Source organism: Pelophylax lessonae, assembly GCF_965119305.1.
Source record: "Pelophylax lessonae genome assembly, chromosome: 3".
NCBI lineage: Eukaryota > Metazoa > Chordata > Amphibia > Anura > Ranidae > Pelophylax > Pelophylax lessonae.
The window spans coordinates 662,212,570-662,231,491 of NC_138770.1; the positions used below are offsets into that span (position 1 = coordinate 662,212,570).

At 46.0% G+C, this 18,922-nt stretch overlaps 1 protein-coding gene across 1 annotated transcript in view; it reads right to left on the reverse strand.

The window, feature by feature from the left end:
• The window catches only part of TMX4 (thioredoxin related transmembrane protein 4), a gene marked incomplete at its 3' end in the record, with an annotated part of 111,710 nt that overhangs the window by 49,680 nt on the left and 43,108 nt on the right, over window positions 1-18,922 (reverse strand). The window contains exons 3-4 of the mRNA XM_082250618.1: window positions 9,705-9,750; window positions 6,243-6,371 (exon numbers count right to left, since the gene is read on the reverse strand). Coding sequence (XP_082106744.1) covers window positions 6,243-6,371; window positions 9,705-9,750 — 175 coding nt within the window. The remainder of the gene's footprint in view (window positions 1-6,242; window positions 6,372-9,704; window positions 9,751-18,922) is intronic.

Genomic DNA, 18,922 nt, shown 5'->3' on the forward strand with positions numbered 1-18,922 from the left:
GGGGGTATCCCAATGATACCATTGGGCGCCATTCCTCCCAATGATACCATGGGGCGCCATTCCTCCCAATGATACCATGGGGCGCCATTCCTCCCAATGATACCATGGGGCGCCATTCCTCCCAATGATACCATGGGGCGCCATTCCTCCCAATGATACCATGGGGCGCCATTCCGCCCAATGATACCATGGGGCGCCATTCCGCCCAATGATACCATGGGGCGCCATTCCGCCCAATGATACCATGGGGCGCCATTCCTCCCAATGGTACCATGGGGCGCCATTCCTCCCAATGATACCATGGGGCGCCATTCCTCCCAATGATACCATGGGGCGCCATTCCTCCCAATGATACCATGGGGCGCCATTCCTCCCAATGATACCATGGGGCGCCATTCCTCCCAATGATACCATGGGGCGCCATTCCTCCCAATGATACCATGGGGCCCCATTCCTCCCAATGATTATTTATTATTATTATACAGGATTTATATAGCACCAACAGTTTGCGCAGCGCTTAACAAAATGAAGGCAGACATTACAGTTACAATACAATTTGGAACAAGAGGAATCAGAGGGCCCTGCTCGTTAGAGCTTACAATCTAAAAAGGGAGGGTCAATTGATACAAAAGGTAATAGCTGTGGGGGATGAGCTGATGTAGAAAGTGAAACGGCGTTATTAGTTAGTAGCCGGGTAGGCTTCTTTAAAGAGAAGGGTTTTCAGGGATCGTCTAAAGATGGATAGATTAGGGGACAGTCGGACAGATTGGGGTAGAGAGTTCCAAAGAATGGGAGAAGATCTGGAGAAATCCTGGAGGCAAGCATGGGAAGAGGTGACAAGGGAGCTAGAAGGCAGGGGGTCTTGGGAGGACCGAAGAGAGCAGCTTGGTTGATATTTTGAGATCATGTTTGTGATGTAGCTGGGGGCAGAGTTGTGGATGGCATTGTAAACTATTATTTACAATGATACCATGGGGCGCCATTCCTCCCAATGACGGGGGGCTATTCCTCCCAATGATACCAATGATGAGGAGCTATTTCTCCCAATGATGAGGAGACATTTCTTCCTATAATAGGGAGCAATAACAAGGTCAATAAAGACATGAATGAGCGAGTTTGGGTTGAAGGAACTTAACTGGCCTGCAGTCCTGACCTCAACCCAATACAAACACCTTTATGATGAATTAGAGCGGAGACTGCAAGCCAGGCCTTCTCGTCCAACACCAGTGCCTGACCTCACAAATGCGCTTCTGAAAGAATAGTCAAACATTCCCATAGACACACTCCTAAACCTTGTGGACAGCCTTCCAAGAAGAGTTGAAGCTGTTATAGCTGCAAAGGGTGGGCCAACTCAATATTGAACCCTACGGACTAAGACTGGGATGCCATTACAGTTCATGTGTGTGTAAAGGCAGGCGTCCCAATACTTTTGGTAATATAGTGTATGCAATAATAGAGGATGTGATAAGAGAATTAAGGAAATATCTCGGTAGCATTGCATGAAAGCGGAAGCGGTTGGCACTGACTGCTCTCCGGGGCATTTCCTGCCTTTATTTCTGGCAGCTTTTTATTTCCTTTTTAACAAAATCATCAAAAAGAAATCTAACAGGGCGTCCTGAAGACTGAAATCACAGTGATATCTCGGGACAAGGCAGAGCACTGGCTCAAAATTTTAAAAATGTCTGTATACTGATAGCTGACAAGACCCCCCCTGGCAGCCACGTTACACAATGAAAATTGTACCCTCACAAGGAAACCATAATAATACCTGCTTCGCCGATCCTTTTAAAGTGAAATACAGAGGGTAAAATAGATATGGAACATGTCACCATTTTGCTAGGTAAATATATTTCTAAAGGTGTCGACATGAAATGTTCACCATGTCGGTAAGTGCCGGTTCACACTATAGCGTGTGCGGCGATCGCATGTAATATCGGAGCGCACTGCTCCTTCATTACATGCGATTGGATGTGCGGTGCGAATTCAGCCATACACTTTGTATGGCTAAATTCGCACTGCACCCGCACAAAAGACGCACAGGACCCTTTTTTTCAGCCGCATCAGGATCGGATCGCACAGTGGTTCACACTTGTGCGATCCGATCCTGTGCAAACTGTCAGATGGCACTGCGATATGCGATCAAACTGGGGGTGTCGTTAACATTTAATTGACACCCCCTGCATTGCCCCCAATAAATGCAGAGTGCCACAGCATTGCCCCCAATAAATGCAGAGTGCCACAGCATTGCCCCCAATAAATGCAGAGTGCCACAGCATTGCCCCCAATAAATGCAGAGTGCCACAGCATTGCCCCCAATAAATGCAAAGTGCCAAAGCATTGCCCCCAATAAATGCAGAGTGCCACAGAATTGCCCCCAATAAATGCAGAGTGCCACAGCATTGCCCCCAATAAATGCAGAGTGCCACAGCATTGCCCCCAATAAATGCAGAGTGCCACAGCATTGCCCCCAATAAATGCAGAGTGCCACAGCATTGCCCCCAATAAATGCAGAGTGCCACAGCATTGCCCCCAATAAATGCAAAGTGCCAAAGCATTGCCCCCAATAAATGCAGAGTGCCACAGAATTGCCCCCAATAAATGCAGAGTGCCACAGCATTGCCCCCAATAAATGCAGAGTGCCACAGCATTGCCCCCAATAAATGCAAAGTGCCAAAGCATTGCCCCCTTTCAATGTAGAGATGCCAGCGTCACGTGTGCCACCTTTCAATGCAGAGCACCAGCGTTCCCCCCGCGAGACCCGTCCGTGCACTTACCTCACTTCTCTTCAGTTCAGTCCCCGGATTCCCCGCGTCTCCTCAGTCCTCCCGCGGCGCCTCCTCCTCGGCCAATGGCATGGGGGTTTGCCTTTCGGCCAATCAGGAAGCGGGAGGACCCGCTCCCTGATTGGCCAGGAGGAGGATCATTGTGACAATAGCGAATTTTCATTCGCTATTGTCACACAATGGGTCAGGCTCAGGGGGGAGCAATGCTCTGCGCCTCGGCTCGGCTGCCACAGTGAAATTATTCAAAGTTCCTCCAGCGGCCCGGTACCATTTGATCCACGGACCGGTACCGGTCCGTGGCCCGGGGGTTGGGGAACACTGTCATGCCGCCCCCCACGTGTCATGAAAAAATGCCGCCCCGTTCGCCCATGCCTAAAACTGCCACTGTCGCATATGGCAGTGTGTACTGTTAGATGTGCGTTTGCGATGCGGGAACAGGCTGCGAATTTGCAGCCTTCCCGCATCGCACAAATGTGACCCGGCACTAACACATTCAATCCATACATACAAAGAACCCAAAACAAATAAGTTCAGAAATTAGGTTATCTGTAATAAAAATGGAAAGCCACAGGGACAAAGTACTGAACACATGAAGAAAGGGAGGTGCAAAAAGGCATGGAAAGCCAAGACATCAGCTAAAATATCAGTAATTAGAAAGCAATCCTTCCCCTTGTCTGTTCAAAATTAGCCACTTCCCGCCCAAGGACATCATATGACATAGTGGACTTTGAGTGGGGATTTCTGAATGATGGGTGTGGCTGCAGGCATCATTCAGATAACATTCAGCGATTCCCTTCACCATAAGAACAATCATAGCGGCAGTTCAGTTCAGCGGGGGATCAGCAGAGAGATTCCCTGCTGAGCAGACGGACTCTGCCAGTGTGAAAGAGGCCTTTGATGCATTAATCACTTCCTGCAAAATCATGTACCTGTACCTCCTTTTGAGGAAGTGGTTGTAGCGAGGCGATGCCTCTAGCTGCAGGCATCACCCCCGTACGGTTTTTTCTTAGAGCCCACCGGGAGACCTAAGTGACCAGCCGACACGCTTGCCGACTGGCAGGAGACCTGAACAAAGCCAGAATCGGTTTCGATTGGGTCTCGGATGAAGTAACCTGGAAGTGACGTCACTAATGGTTTACTCGGCAGCCAATGGCGCGGATTTAAAAAAAATCCACAATATTAAAAAAAAAAAAAAAAAAAAAAAAAAAGGTGATCTTGACGTTTTGAATACTGTGAAGTGCAGAGGAGGGGTTTGGGGTTACCGGTCACTGCCTATTGTCACAAGGGATGTGTACATTCTTTGTGACAGCAATAAAAGTGATCATATTTTGTTTTTTTAAAAAGGGACAGTGTTAAAAAAAAAAAAAAAAAAAAATTAAAGTGCCCTTCTCCCCGCGTGCCAGAGTAAACGTATACGCAAGTCGCGCCCACAAATGTAAACAGTGTTCAAAACATATGTAAGGTATTGCCGCGATCGCTCGAGCGAGAGCAATAATTCTAGCAAAAGACCTCCTCGTTTACTCTAAACTGGTAACCGTTACATTTTTTTAAAAGGATCGCCTATGGAGATGGTATGGAAGTACCGTAGTTTGTTGCCATTCCACGACTGCGTGCAATTTTAACCACTTGCCGACCAGTCACTGGGACTGTACTGCGGCACAGTGGCTCGATTCCGTCCAGCGACGTAGACCTACGCACGCCGCCGGAGGCTCGCTCCCGCTGCATTCAGTCACAGTGGGAGTCGGGCCAGGGGAGGAGCGATGGTGATCACCGCCACTCTTCCCCGATCATCGGGGAATCGAGTTTGGAGATCCGCCCACTTGTGTAAACAAAGCGGGCGGATCTCCTAAGTGACAGACAGTGACAGATTGCAGGGTTCAGCATAGCTGAACATGCGATCTGTCCCTGTGTCACTCAGTTACCTCCCCCCACACGTCAGTAAGCACCAGGCATACATTAACCCCTCCCTCTCCAATAAAATTAACCCCTTCCCTGCCAGTGTCATTTTTACAGTAACAGTGCATATGTATAGCACTGATTACTGTAGTAATGTCACTGGTACCCCAAAAGTGTCAAAAATGTCAGTCAAGGGTCCGAATCTGTCCGCCGCAATGTCACAGTCCCGAAAAAAAAAAAAAAAACCCACCAAAAATGACAGAAATCTTTCCCATAGTTAGTAAACGCAATAACTTGCGCAAACCAATCAAAATACGCTTGTGATTTTTTTTTACCAAAAACATAGGTAGCAGAAAACAAATTGGCCAAAAATTTAAAAAACAAATTTGATTTTTACATTTTTTGGGGGGGATTTCATATAAAAAAAATGTGAAAAAATGTTATTTTTTCAAAATGTACGCTCTTTTTTTGTTTATAGCGCAAAAAGTAAAAATCGCACAGGTGATCAAATACCACCAAAAGAAAGCTCTGTTTGTGGGGAAAAAAATTTTGTTTGGGTATGGCGTCGCATGACAGCGCAATTGTCAGTTAAATTCGCACAGTGCCGAATCGCAAAAAGTGACCCAGACATAAGACAGCAAAATCCTCCGGTGGTAAAGTGGTTAAAGCGTAACATGTTAGGTATCCACTCAGCATAACATCATCTTTCACAAAAGTGCTACCTTAGCTGTTTAGTTCTTTTTCTTTTTAAATTCAGTGAAGTGTATTTTTTAAAAAAAAAAAAAAAAAAAAAAAAATTATATATATATATATATATATATATATATATATATATATATATATATATATATATATATATATATATATATATATATATATATATATATATATATATATATATATATATATATATATATATATATATACACACACACACACACACACACACACACACACACACATACACATATATATATATATATATATATATATATATATATTATATAAATAATCTTTTTTTTTTTGCAGAGAGACTGAAGAATAAAATGGCAGTCACTGGAATATATTATGTCAGACAGTATTTGCGTAGCAGTCTTTCAAACGCAATTTTTATTATATATATATATAAATAAAACGTTCCAAGTAATTTTCTAGCAAAAAAAAATAGGCCTGGTCTTTAAGAGCCCATTCACACTGCCGCGACTTGTCCAGCGACTTGTCAGCCTGACAAGTCGCGGTCCATTGAGTAGTACAGGACCCGTTCTAATAGGAGCGACACAAGTCGCTCCGACTTAGAAAAAGGGTCCTGTACTACTTTGGGGCGACCTCGGAGCGACTTGCATAGACTTCCATTATGTGAAGTCCCTGCAAGTCGCGGTGCACATCGGTGCACGCGACTTCACAGGTCGCCCCCTGAAGTCGTGTCGCCTCAGTGTGAACCGGCTCTAAGTGGTTAAAGAGCAAACCATTGTTTGTCCAACGGTTTCTTAATTCAAAACTGCGTCAACAAAATACCCCATGAGTTCATTACAGATCATTAAAACAAGGATATTCGGGGCTTACAAAACAGAAGAAGGAGACTTCCATCCTGCAACTGGCTCTATCATATTCCATTTGTCCTCTGCGATAAAGGTGTGGAGATCTTCAACCATTCGGGAGCCATGATAACATCGGAACGTTCCATCTTTGACACTAAAAATCAGGACAAAATAGGTTTAAAAAAGACATGGAAGAAAAAAGTGTATTTCTATTAGGCCCAAAGTGGTCAGTAAAAAGGTGCACCGATTAGCCATAACATTATGACAACTGACTTTTCATTGGGAACAGATAAGAGGACAGTGTGATTGTTTTTGGACTTTGGATGATTCATTTCCCAGTTGGTGAGAACTTTGTGTGCTCGGGGAGAGGTCAAGTGGTGATCACCAAAGGATTTGGGCAGCACCTTTTGGAAACTTTCTTTGGCATTCATAGCACCGGTGGATTCACCTGTTGTAAGAAATGCACGTGCACTTTATATGTTATTTTAATTTGTTGTGCCATTTACAGAGCCTTGAAAAAAGTATTCATACCCCTTTAACTTTTCCACATTTTGTCATGTTACAACCAAAAATTTAAAATATTGGGATTTTATATGATAGACCAACACACAGTGGCATAGGATTGTGAAATGATAAATGGTTTTCAAAATTTTTGTACAAATAAATCTGTGAAAAAAGTGTGGCTGCATTTGTATTCACCCCCCTGGGTCAATACTTTATAGAACCCCCTTTTCCTGCAATCACAGATGCAAGTGATTTTGGGGATGTCTCTACCGGCTTTGCACATCTAGAGAGTGACATTTTTGCCCATTCTTCTTTGAAAATATCTCAAGCTCTGTCAGATTGGATGGAGAGCGTCTGTGAACAGCAATTTTCAAGTGTTGCCACAGATTCTCAATTGGATTTAGGTCTGGACTTAGACTGGGCCATTCTAAAACATAATTATGCTTTGATCTAAACCATTTCATTGTAGCTCTGGCTGTATGTTTAGGGTCGTTGTCCTACTGGAAGGTGAACCTCTGCCCCAGTCTCAAGTCTTTTGCAGACTAACAGGTTTTCCTCTAAGATTGCCCTGTATTTGGCTCCATCCACCTTCCTATCAACTCTGACCAGCTTCCCTGTCCCTGCTGAAGAAAATCATCCCCACAACATGATGCTGCCACCACCATGTTCCACGGCGGGGATGGTGTGTTCAGGGTGATGTGCAGTGTTAGTTTTCCCCCACACATAGCATTTTGTTTTTAGGCCAAAAGTTTATTTTTGGTCTCATCTGAGCAGAGCACCTTCTTCCACATGTTTGCTGTGTCCCACACATGGCTTCTCGCAAACTTAAAACCGGACTTCTGATGGCTTTCTTTCAACAATGGCTTTCTTCTTCTCACTCTTCCATAAAAGGCAGATTTGTGGAGCGCACGACTAATAGTTGTCCTGTGGACAGATTCTCCCACCTGAGCTGTAGATCTCTGCAGTTCCTCCAGAGTTCCCATGAGCCTCTTGGCTGCTTCTCTGATGAATGCTCTCCTTGCCCGGCCTGTCAGTTTAGGTGGACGGCCATGTCTTGGTAGGGTTGCAGTTATGCCAAACTCCTTCCATCTTTGGATGATGGATTGAACAGTGCTCTGTGAGATGTTCAAAGCTTAGGATTTTTGTTTTCTTTTTTTTTTTTTTAAACTCAACCCCATTTTAAACTTCTCTAAACTTTATCCCTGACCTGTCTGCTGTGTTCCTTGGCCTTCATCATGCTGTTTGTTCACTAAGGTTCTCTGACAAACTTCTGAAGGCTTCACAGAACAGCTGTATTTATATTGAGATTAAATAACACATAATTAGGTGACGTCTGAAGGCAACAGGTTCCACTAGATTTTAGTTGGGGAGTATCAGAGTAAAAGGGGGCTGAATACAAATGCACGCCACTTTTCCGATATTTTTAAAAATTGTTGAACCATTTATAATTTTCCTTCCACTTCACAATAATGTGCCACTTTGTGTTGGCCAATCACATAAAATCCCAATAAAATACATTTACGTTTTTGGTTGTAACATGACAAAAAAACATGGAAACTCAAGGGGAAGGAATACTTTTTCAAGGCACTGTATATTTTTTTTTCTAGATTTTTTTTTTTTTTTAAAAGCTGTTGTATACTTTAAAAAAAAAAAAATAAAAAAAAAAAACCCTGCAAGACAAAAGGCATAATGAGCTAGTATGCATTGCATACTAGCTCATTATGAATTACTTACCTTAGAACGAAGCCCCGACACGGACCCCTGGACACCGCTGTGGGAGCTGACATGATGCCTCGGCGTCTCTTCCGGGTTCGGCGGCTCCGGCGCTGTGATTGGCCGGAGCCGCAATGACGTCATGCGCGCGGGAGTCATTTTCCGGCAAGCTCCCGGCAAGGAAAGCTGAAGGTCGTCTGAGCGGCTGCATGCAGTGCAAATATCTCCTAAACCGTGCCGGTTTAGGAGATATTAATTGTACCTACAGGTAAGCCTTATTCTAGGCTTACTTGTAGTTAAATGTGGCAAAAAGCGGTATACTACCGCTTTAATTCATTTTACCAATTGTTTTTATATCACTTATGATGAATTATTAGGGAGCACTTCTTTCATTGAATGATCGTGTAGTTATACATAGCGCGGTTACAATTTTTTACAAAAAAAAAAAAAACCTTCGGCCATACTTCTCTTTTAAGCTAGGACATAAGTCCGGGATGTCCCGCACTGAAAACGCAATGCCATTTAGTAATCTTAATGGCACCCCAATGCACTGGGAACCGTACTATGCAGTTTCCCTGCAACCTATTTTTCTGAAAAGGTACAGGGACCTTTTCCTTGAGTTTTCAGTGTGTACAGCATTCAAATGAATGGGCTACTGTGCACGAGTAAATGTGACTGCAAGGAAAATCTCAGATGTGAACCAAGCCTTAAAGCAGAAGTAAACTGCACCGATTTTTTTTTTTTTGTGTAAGGTAAAAGGCTTAATGTGCTAGTATGCATCGCCCCCCTCCTGGGCCAAGTGGTCACTGCTGACAGGGGCTTCCATCTTCGCCTGTTCTTGCTTCCGGGTTCGCGTCCTCTGGCCGTCTAATTGGCAGCACCGAGATGATGTCACTCCCGAGCATGAGCGTGGAAGTCATAGACCAGGCCACAGAGCTCTGAAAGGACGGCATTGGGTATACCGTGCCTTCAGAGCGTATGTATCGGTGAAGTCACTGGCTGCATGCAGAGTGAATATCTCCCAAACGGTGCATGTTTATGAGATATTTATTGTACCTACAGGTAAGCCTTATTATTATAGGCTTAACTGTAAAGCCTTATTATTATAGGCTTACCTGTAGGTACACGTGCCAAAAAAATGGTATACTCCCACTTTAAGCAGGGATCTGCATTTTAATAGCAGGTAACAGTTAAACAAATTCAAACAAGGAAATTTAGAGAAAATACTGTAAACATGGTTTTCCTTTTAATATTTAACTTGTCAACTTACTGGAAAATTGATGGAAGTTTTGTAACGAAGAACCGGCCACTCACTCCTAGAGAATAAAAGCAAAAAACAATCAATTGTCACAGTACAGAATCACAACCAGGCTTAATTTGATGAGGAAATGCAGATAGTGGAGACAACATACTGTACACAGGAAACAAACCCAACGTAACCACATTCCGTGTCTTGGATGTTTAAATGTTGATGGTGGTATTTCAAGCAGAGCACAATGACATTGCACAGCACAAACTTCATATATAGATCTTCTCACAGCACATCTTAAGAACTGTGTGAAATCTGTCTATATGGGATACTATAACACTCATTAAAAAGAAGTTTGGATTCTTAAAAAAAAAAAAAAGAAGAAACCACACACACCCACACACCTAGGTGGATGCAGCATCGGTCCCTTGCCGCTTCTAAGACCTGAGAACTGAGTGATCAAACACCGCTGATCTCTGTTCTCTATTCAGTAAGCAGAGAGCTGGTGAAGGTCAGTCACTGGCTCTCTGCTCCACCCCTCCAGTGCTCACTGGAGCGCCAGGCTGTGGAGCGGCTGGTTCAGCATCTCTGTGGCTGAACCAACTGCCGGTCCAGCCATCTGGGTGGATCCCAACTTTAAAAGTATTACACACATTATTATATTTGTGCTCCTACTATGGAGGCTCTCAAAATTTTTTGAGTTAGGACTGCAGATAATGGAGGTACTATGACACGGCCTCTGCAGCTTACACATATATTTGCGAATGTGTGCAAACTAAACCTCTGTTTTTAACATGAGCTGTTAGACAGGACAATTCGGTTTGTTGCAGGCTAGCAAATTGAGCTAGGAATTTCTTTGTTGATGTTTGACATGCTTCACCCTTCCATGTGCTTCTTGCTGTTAAAACCGATCAGCCGATACTGACCCTTAAGGAGCCACCAGTGCATCTGTGGCGTCGGCCAGAGGATCCCAAGACCTGGCCACAAACCTCTGTACCTTCTTGTTGAATCGGGTGTCCCCCACTGGACACACAGCAGGTGAAACACCTCCAGGTGAAGGGACCATTCCCCCTGATCCAACACCTTACTCAAGTAATCCGCCTGCCAATTTTCCACTCTGGGGATATGCACGGCCAAGAGGGCTGGAACAATGTTTTCTGCCCATTTTAGGATCTCAGCCACCTCCGGGGCCTTTGGGACACTCTTGGTGCCCCCTTGATGATTGACGCAAGCCACTGCCCTGGCATTGTCTGATTGAATCCGAACTGGACTTCCTTGTAGACGATTTGTCCAGTGTCTTAAGCAAAGTTTTATCGCTCTGAGTTCCTGACGCAGAGCCAAGGAACAGAGCGACCACAGTAGAGCAATTCTTGTGTTTTGACTCCGCACAATTAGATTGTCCAAAGATTTTGGATTTTTGTTCCACTTGACAAGAATTTCTCTTTGCAGAGGTCTTGTGTGGAACTGAGCTAAACGGAACCGCCTCAAAAGGTAGACACAATCAGGCCTAGCGCTCGCATGCAAGTCCGCAGAGAGGACAGATTGCTAGATAACAGCAAGCAAATTCCCCTCTGCAACTTTTGCAGCTTTTCCAGAGGGAGAAACACCCTTGCAGAGGCCAAGTCCAGAGTCAGTCCCATATAATCCAAAATGGAAGATGGGACCAGAGCAGATTTTTCTTCTAACTTGCAGAGTCCATACAGTCATTGACAAGTCGCCCAACAGGACTGAATAGAAGTCTGCTCTTAAGAGGAGATGGTACCAGGTACCCCAGTACCGCAATCCCCTGCCGTCGCAGTAATACCAATAACGGAGCCATCACTTCAAGTCCCTGGGGGGTGGAGGAGAGACCAAAGGGTTACGCCACAAATTGATAAGGCTCCTCTCCTACAGAAAAGCGAAGAAAATGCTAGTGTCAAGCGTAAATAGGGATGTGTAGATACGCGTCCTTGATATTGATGGAGGCCAAAAAGTCCCCTTGGTGTAGGGACGCCACTATCGTGCGAATGGACTCCATTCAAAACTTCTGTACCCGCACAAAGCGGTTTAGAGCCTTGAGGTCCAGTATTGGACGCACTTTGCCTGCTTTCCTGGGAATAGTGAACAGGTATGAAAAGAACCACTGAAAGCGGGGAACTGGCACAATCGCCCCTTCTGACAGCAGATCTTGTACCGCCTTTTGTAGATCCCTTAGCCGATCTGGGGATAGGCGTAGATTGGATGGAAATAATCTGTCCGACGGTCGAGACCTGAATTCAATCTTGTAACCTGATCAGATGACTTTATGGACCCATTTGTCCTGAATCAAGGCGGTCCATGGTTCCAGAAAGAAACAGTGTCCCCCCAGCCCAGTTACGGGTGGGGCACCCCTTCATGCAGAAGGGGACTTGTCTGCAGATCTGGAGGGGCCTGCTCTCGGCTTACCCAACCACGTCTTCTTGGAACCCCCAGATGATCTAAATGGCTTTAGATCCTTTTTCCTGCATGCCGGAGGCAAAAAGGGCTGCCTGTGGGCTGAAAAATAAGGGCCCCGCCTGTGCCGCGGAGACATGCCCTTAGCGGATTAAGGAAGAAGAGTACTCTTCCCACTTGTAAGCCCTTTGCTAAGTTCATCCAACGAGCAAACCAAATAGGAGGTCCCCTGAAGAGGGGAGATCTGACAGACATTTTAGAAGCCTGGTCCGCAAACTAGCTCTTTAGCCACACCATGCGCCTAATGGTCACCCCTACTACGGAAATTCTAGCTGCAAGGGAGGCCCCCCATCTAAAGACACATCACATATAAATATTAAGGCTTGAACCATTTGGTCAGTTAGCTCTGCAAGGCCCGGGGGAAGCAGTTATGCTTCCAAATCACTTTTTAGTAACTTTGCCCATTCCGATATGGTCTGGGACACCAGAGTGATAGCAAAGACCGGTCTAAGTATTGAACCCGTCATCTCATGTAAGTGGCGGGACAGAGTCTCAATCCTACGATCAACAGGGTCTTTAAAGACCGAACACTGCTCCACCGGGACCATAATAGTAGATTTGTTTAGTCTGGAGACCGGATGGTCCACCTTCGGTGGAATGGTCCATTTATTGACTACAGCGTCCGCAAAGGGGTAGCGCCTCTTAAAGCGCTTCGGCACCACTAACATGTGTTTAAGGCGCCCCCACTGTTCAGTGACAATTGTCAAAAAGTTCCGGACAAGGGAAAACCTTGCTCGACTTCTGGGTTTTGCGTGTGCCAATGGACACCTGCGTCATCCGCCATTTTTAGAGTTTCCCGCACTGGCACTAAGTGCCTTCGCCAGAGCGTTTTCCAGCGAGGCTGCAGATGAGGATATTTCATCCTCGCCATCAGAGTGCAATGACGCAGATCCCTCAGGGTGACTCGCGTCCGTAGTGGCCATATCAGCCTCAGAAATTGGAGGATACAGATGATGCAGATGAGAGCAGTGGGCGCGTTTTACTAGTCCTCTTTTTTAGGACCAAATTATTTTTTTGACACCAGGGCTTCCAAAACAGCCGTTAAGGCAGACAAGGGTTGTAACCCGGAGGTCCCCGCAACACCAAGGAGGGGATCAGTAGGTGAAACTTGTTCCTGGGACTGCATGTTATCCCGGGGACAGTGGACTGTCACTTTAAGAATACTGCAGACAATGGTCCCACACCGCTGCACCAGTGGTACTACAAGTCCCAGCACACTAAACTGCAATATAGCAGAGTGGGAGAGCGACCTACAGGGACCCTAATCGACTCACCACCTCCCAATATCAGGGAAAGCAGAGCTGGCCTGAAGTCTGATCCTGAAAAATTATCTTCACAGGAAGAGGAAGTACCTGGGTCAGCACTAGAGTTAAAGCCCTGCCACTGACTGCAGTACAGTGTTCTCGGACTATGAGAAAATGCCCGCCCAATGCATTTCAATTGGGAGGCAACAACAAAATGGCTGCCCAATGCATTGCAATGGGAAACTACTAAAAGATGGCTGCCGAGCCTAATACTGCTGATCTACTGGAAAGTGGTGGCATCCACGGCACACCATGTGGTCTACAGGATCCCCTGAGGGATCCAGCAATCATCAGGTATAGGGGGCCTTGGCAGGAACCCCCACCCACCAGGATTAACCCTCCCCTCCCCAGCGGATCACGCGATCAGCAGCATCGGTGCGCCCCCCACGAGGGTCCACATTGGCTGCTACAGCCCCTGCACTGTACCCGGCTAAGGTAGGGACCCCCTATGAAATAGTGGGGAGGATGGCCTAAGGGGGAGCCTTGGATGGTCGATGTTCCCTAGGGACCCCACATACAAGTGGGGGGATGGGGGTATCCTGAGGGTCCAACTTTCCCAAGGATGGGCCCACGTCCACCCCGAGACCACAAGAGATATGGGGGGACACTACTCACTAGGGATAGACCGATATGGTTTTTTCAGGGCCGATACCAATACTGATATTTTGGTCACAACGCATTGGTATCAGCCGATATTTTGTACATTTAAATTTTTGAAAAATAAAAGACAATTTTTGACACAAATCTGGTACTGAAAATGTTAATTTTTGTTGAGTGCTTAATGGCTGGCTTGCTGTCATCCTGTGGTGGATGGCTGGCTGGTGCAGGGCCTGTTGATGTGGGTGGCTGGCTCCGGGCTGCTGTAGGTGGGTGTATGGCTGTGATCCACTCCCGCGAGACTAGTCCCGACTCCAGACGTGGCTGTCCAAGGCAAGGGAGGCGGCCTAAGTAGGCAGAATGACATCACAAAAATATCCGCAATATCGGCCAGATCCGGGAGCCGATACCGATATATCGGGGAAAGTGATTATCGGCCTTGCCGATAATCGGTCTATCCCTACTACTCACCATACCAACGATATTCAGGTGGGTGCCACTCTGGACTGACCACCTCTCCACCCGGGGTGGGGGTGCTAACGGCCAAGGGGTACGCTGCGACTCAAGACAAACCAGGTCGCGTGCGCCGCGGCAAGGTGTTTCATTTGCGGGCCAGCCCTTGTCCAGTGGGGCTATGTCCTGGCAAGGCCTAGTGCGGAGCTTCGACCTGCACACGCTCGCTGGCCAGACTGGGAGACTATAAGGATCTAGTATATTCAGTCCAACGCCCAGTCCGGCTGTTGACTGTAGTTCTCTCAGGAACATAACTAGCTAAAAAAAATTAAATTTAGACACAGGGTTCCCTTTTCACATAAACATGCTAGGACCGAAATTCCAGCAGGGAACTAGGTCCTTACTCCTGAACAAGGCAGAAAAAAACTGAATGCCTATAGCAGAGTGAGTGGGTGTATACCCCCAGGGACTGCCCCATAGGCGTGGTAAAGACTTTTCCTGCCTAGTGTCGTACTCCTGAAGGGGGCAGCATAACCCAATGGTTAAGAAGACTATGGAGCTGCGTCTATCAATGAACGATAGAGAAATATTTTTTCTTTGAAGGAGAACCAGTCTATCTCTTTCTGCCCATTGGTGACTGTTGTATACATCTGTGCCCAACCCAAGGAACAAGAAAATCAATTTTTAGCAGGGTTTTTATCTAACAAAGTCAATCTTTATTTTTTTTTTCTTCAGATGATGGATTTTTGTTGCGGGTGTGGACATCGTAATATTTTATTGTATAACAATAATGAAAAGGTCATTGGACTTTAGGAAACATTCCTCAAGTGTTGTTCTGTCCTCCTATGATTTATGATAATGTGAAGCAGACAACAGTACAGGGATGTTCTCATTTAGTGGCCACCATCTGTCATGACACAATTCATAGAAACGCTAAGCTGCACCATGTGACCGGCATACCAGGCAAAAAGTTGTGAGCTTCTGTAATGGTTTAATGTGGTCTATCCCAGTACACGATATCCTTATGCCTCATACACACGCAACGATTATCGGCCGACCGATCGGCCGTCTTTTGTCCAGTGTTGTTGTGTTGGATGAAATGTGCTCTAGACTGCGCACGAATTTTCTCGGCCAACAAAAACCAACTTCAGAAGTGATGTCATGTGCTGGTTTACTTTTCGTGTGTTTTTTCTTCTCTGAGTAGTCTTGCTCAGATTTTTGTCTGTCGAAATCTGTACTGACTGACGGAAAATCGGCCGTTATGTTGACGGCCAACAAAAATTTTATAGGATGCACACCAGATTTTTTTCGGCCGAAAAGTCGGAGTCGGTTGTCGAAAGCATCATACTAACAAGCAGAAAATCGGCCGATCGGACGTTGGCCGAAAATTCACGGCCAACTATCGATGCGTGTGTACGAGGCATAAATCTGGCAGGGTGACATTAGCTGGACAATCTGCTGGTCATCCTAAAAAAAAATTTGAGAGGGTTAACTGAAGGGTGACAGATTCGAGAAATAAAAAAAAAATAAAAATAAAAGCAATTTTTCAAGTACCAGTTCCCTTTATTATTCATCCTCTAACCTGCGTTGAGTAAATAGGACAAGGGTTTGCATTGGTTGCTATGGACAGAAGCTTCCATTATCTTCTAGTTCTTAGGCTTCATTCACACTTGTAAGACTCCAAAGTTTTGCAGACTTTGGAGTGCAACTTTGGATGGGTGCAACTTTGGCTTTGACCAGCAATAATGGACAACTGTTGCATTGTTTAACATTCAGGTATGACTTTCATGCAATTTCTTAAGGTTCAAGTAATTTTTTTTTTTTTAAAAACGAGGCTTTACAAACAGGTTATACTACCCTCCTCTGGGCAGTTGGTTTGGCAGAGTGGTCCAAATCCTCCTCTTCCCGGGTCCCTCTTCCCTGCTCCTGGCCCCTCCATGCTGCTGAGTGCTCCCACAGCAAGCAGCTTGCTATGGGGGCATCTAAGCTGAGCTGCAGCTCCGTGTGTCCATTCAGACAAGGAGCTGGAGCTGCCGTTCGGCCCCGCACCCCCTCTCTCCTGATTGGCCTACTGACTGATTGACAGCCGCGGGAGCAAATGGCACCGCGGCTGTGTCCCAGCCAATCAGGAGGGAGAGTCCCGGATAGCTTAGGGCTTAGTGGACATCGCTAGACAGAGAGGGGCTCAGGTAAGTATTAGGAGGTGCTGGGGGAGGGGGGGGGCTGCTACACGGAGAAGGCCTTTCATCTTACAGGTAAAGGCAAAGGTAAGTATTAAGCGACCCTTAAGGGAAGTACAGCAGGGACTAGGTAGGGAGGGAGGGTGTCTGGCGTTAGTTCACCTTTACATTTTTTTCTGTGTAGCACTGCCCCTTTGAGGGCTGCTGGATTTCTCACCTTTTCGGGTCCCGCTGGGTTACCGGTAGCAACTGCATGCAGAATCTTAACACTTTACTCTCCGGCTCTATCAATAAACAGTCTAGGGGTTGTTGTTTTTATTTTATATGGGGGTGGGAGAAGGGATGAGTGGGATACTCCAAAACTTGAACTATTCACAATGTTGAGGACTTCTGAGGATGCAGTTAGGCCGCAGTTTTACCTTGCCACTAGATGAATTTGAGGTAAAGTTCCTGAATAGACAGCTTGCTGAGCACTTCTCTTCAGGGTACTTGCCTAGTACCCCCTTTCAACCAGCTGACACCCGTCCTCTGACTACTCTACTCCGGGGTGGCCCCCTTCCTGGTCAGGCCCTTAGACACGATCCCCTGTACTCACGATACTGTTTTTCCAGGTTCTCCAGTGTCTCAACCCCTCTAGTCAGCTCTACTGGACCTCTGGGTTCAGCTCCTTCCTTCTGGCTCACCAGGCCGACTGCCTGTGACCATACACCAACTGCTGCAGAAGAGGAAGCAGCCGCCACCCTCCTTCCGGGACTCTGCTCACCAGCCAAAGACCCCGAGCACATGTGCTCCTGGCTTCTATACCACACCCCACTGAGACTACCAGTCTATGCCAATCACTGGGGCTACATCAAAGCCTGTGTACTCATTGGCCAGGTTTCCTCCACTGTCCAATGTGCCTCCCCATTGGAACAGTGGGAACACTCCCCAGACCAAATGAATCACACACTGAGCACACTGAGCATCCTGCTCCCTGTTAAGTAGAGTGCAATATAGAAATTACCTGCTGCTCCTCTGATAGGCAGACAGAGCCAAAAACTATACTCACTCTCTAGCACCTACCTAGGAGGGTGCTACATCTGTAAAGGTGAGCCAACACTTTATAGCACAGTGATGCAGTCAGCAAGAAATCTAGATTTTGTTTCTACATGTAAAGGCCTCTGTCCCCTTTATTTCCACTTGACAAGAGCAAGCGCCACTATGCTTGCACTCCCCCCAAACACCAGTCTTGTAACTTCTCCACTGTATTCTTAATTTAGTGGGGGTAAATCGCAGACCCCCACGTCTGAACTGCCCACTGGTACGGTGTTTGATTGACAAGACCAAGCTGGATGTGAGCGTATACACAAACTACTGAATGGCAATGTTTACATGGGAACGTACCCGCCCCGCCCCCTAAGCACTTGCTGACCACCTTGCGTATGAGTACAGCGGCAGAGCGGCTCTGTGCCGGGATCATGTACTTAGTATGTGGTCCCACACTTCCCGGTAGGGGAGCGGCAGCTGTGCTGTGATCAGACGCAGCACAAGCCGATCAGTGGGTGCGAGCCAATGGATGTCCGCCGGCACCCGCTGATCAGCAAAGAGGAACACAGCACAGAGCTCGGAGGGAATAAAATCCATCATTTACATAGTAAAAACACAAAAACACTGGCTAAGCACACATTTAACCCTTTGATCACCCTGGAGGTTTAACCCCTTCCCAGCCAGTGTCATTAGTATACAGTGACAGTGCATATTTTTAGCACTGATCACTGTATTATTGTCACTGGTTCCCACAAAGTGGCAAAAGTGTCACTTGGTGTCAGACTGCCTGCCACAATATCGCAGTCCCGCTATAAAAGTCGCTGATCGCCACCATTACTAGTATATATATTAAAAAAAAAAACATTCCAGAACCGTAAACCCCCACTTCATCGCGGTTCAGTTTTTGCGGTCCCGGTATATTGCGTTTTTTTTTGTAATGTTATTTTACTATATAAATCATTAAAAATGAAATATTTGTGTTTTCCATAGCTCTTGCTCTGTCTCTCAGTATCTTTTATGTGTTTAAATTAGTTTCTATTGTTTTAAAAGTGTGTTTAAAGACCTTAAAATGCTTTTACACGTACAGGGACAGTAAAAAAAAACATGCCTACAATGCATTTTAATAGGGTTTTTCTATTTCGCGGAATTTCACTTTTCGCGGCTGGGTCCGAAACGTAACCCGCAATGGAGGGGGGTTTACTGTATA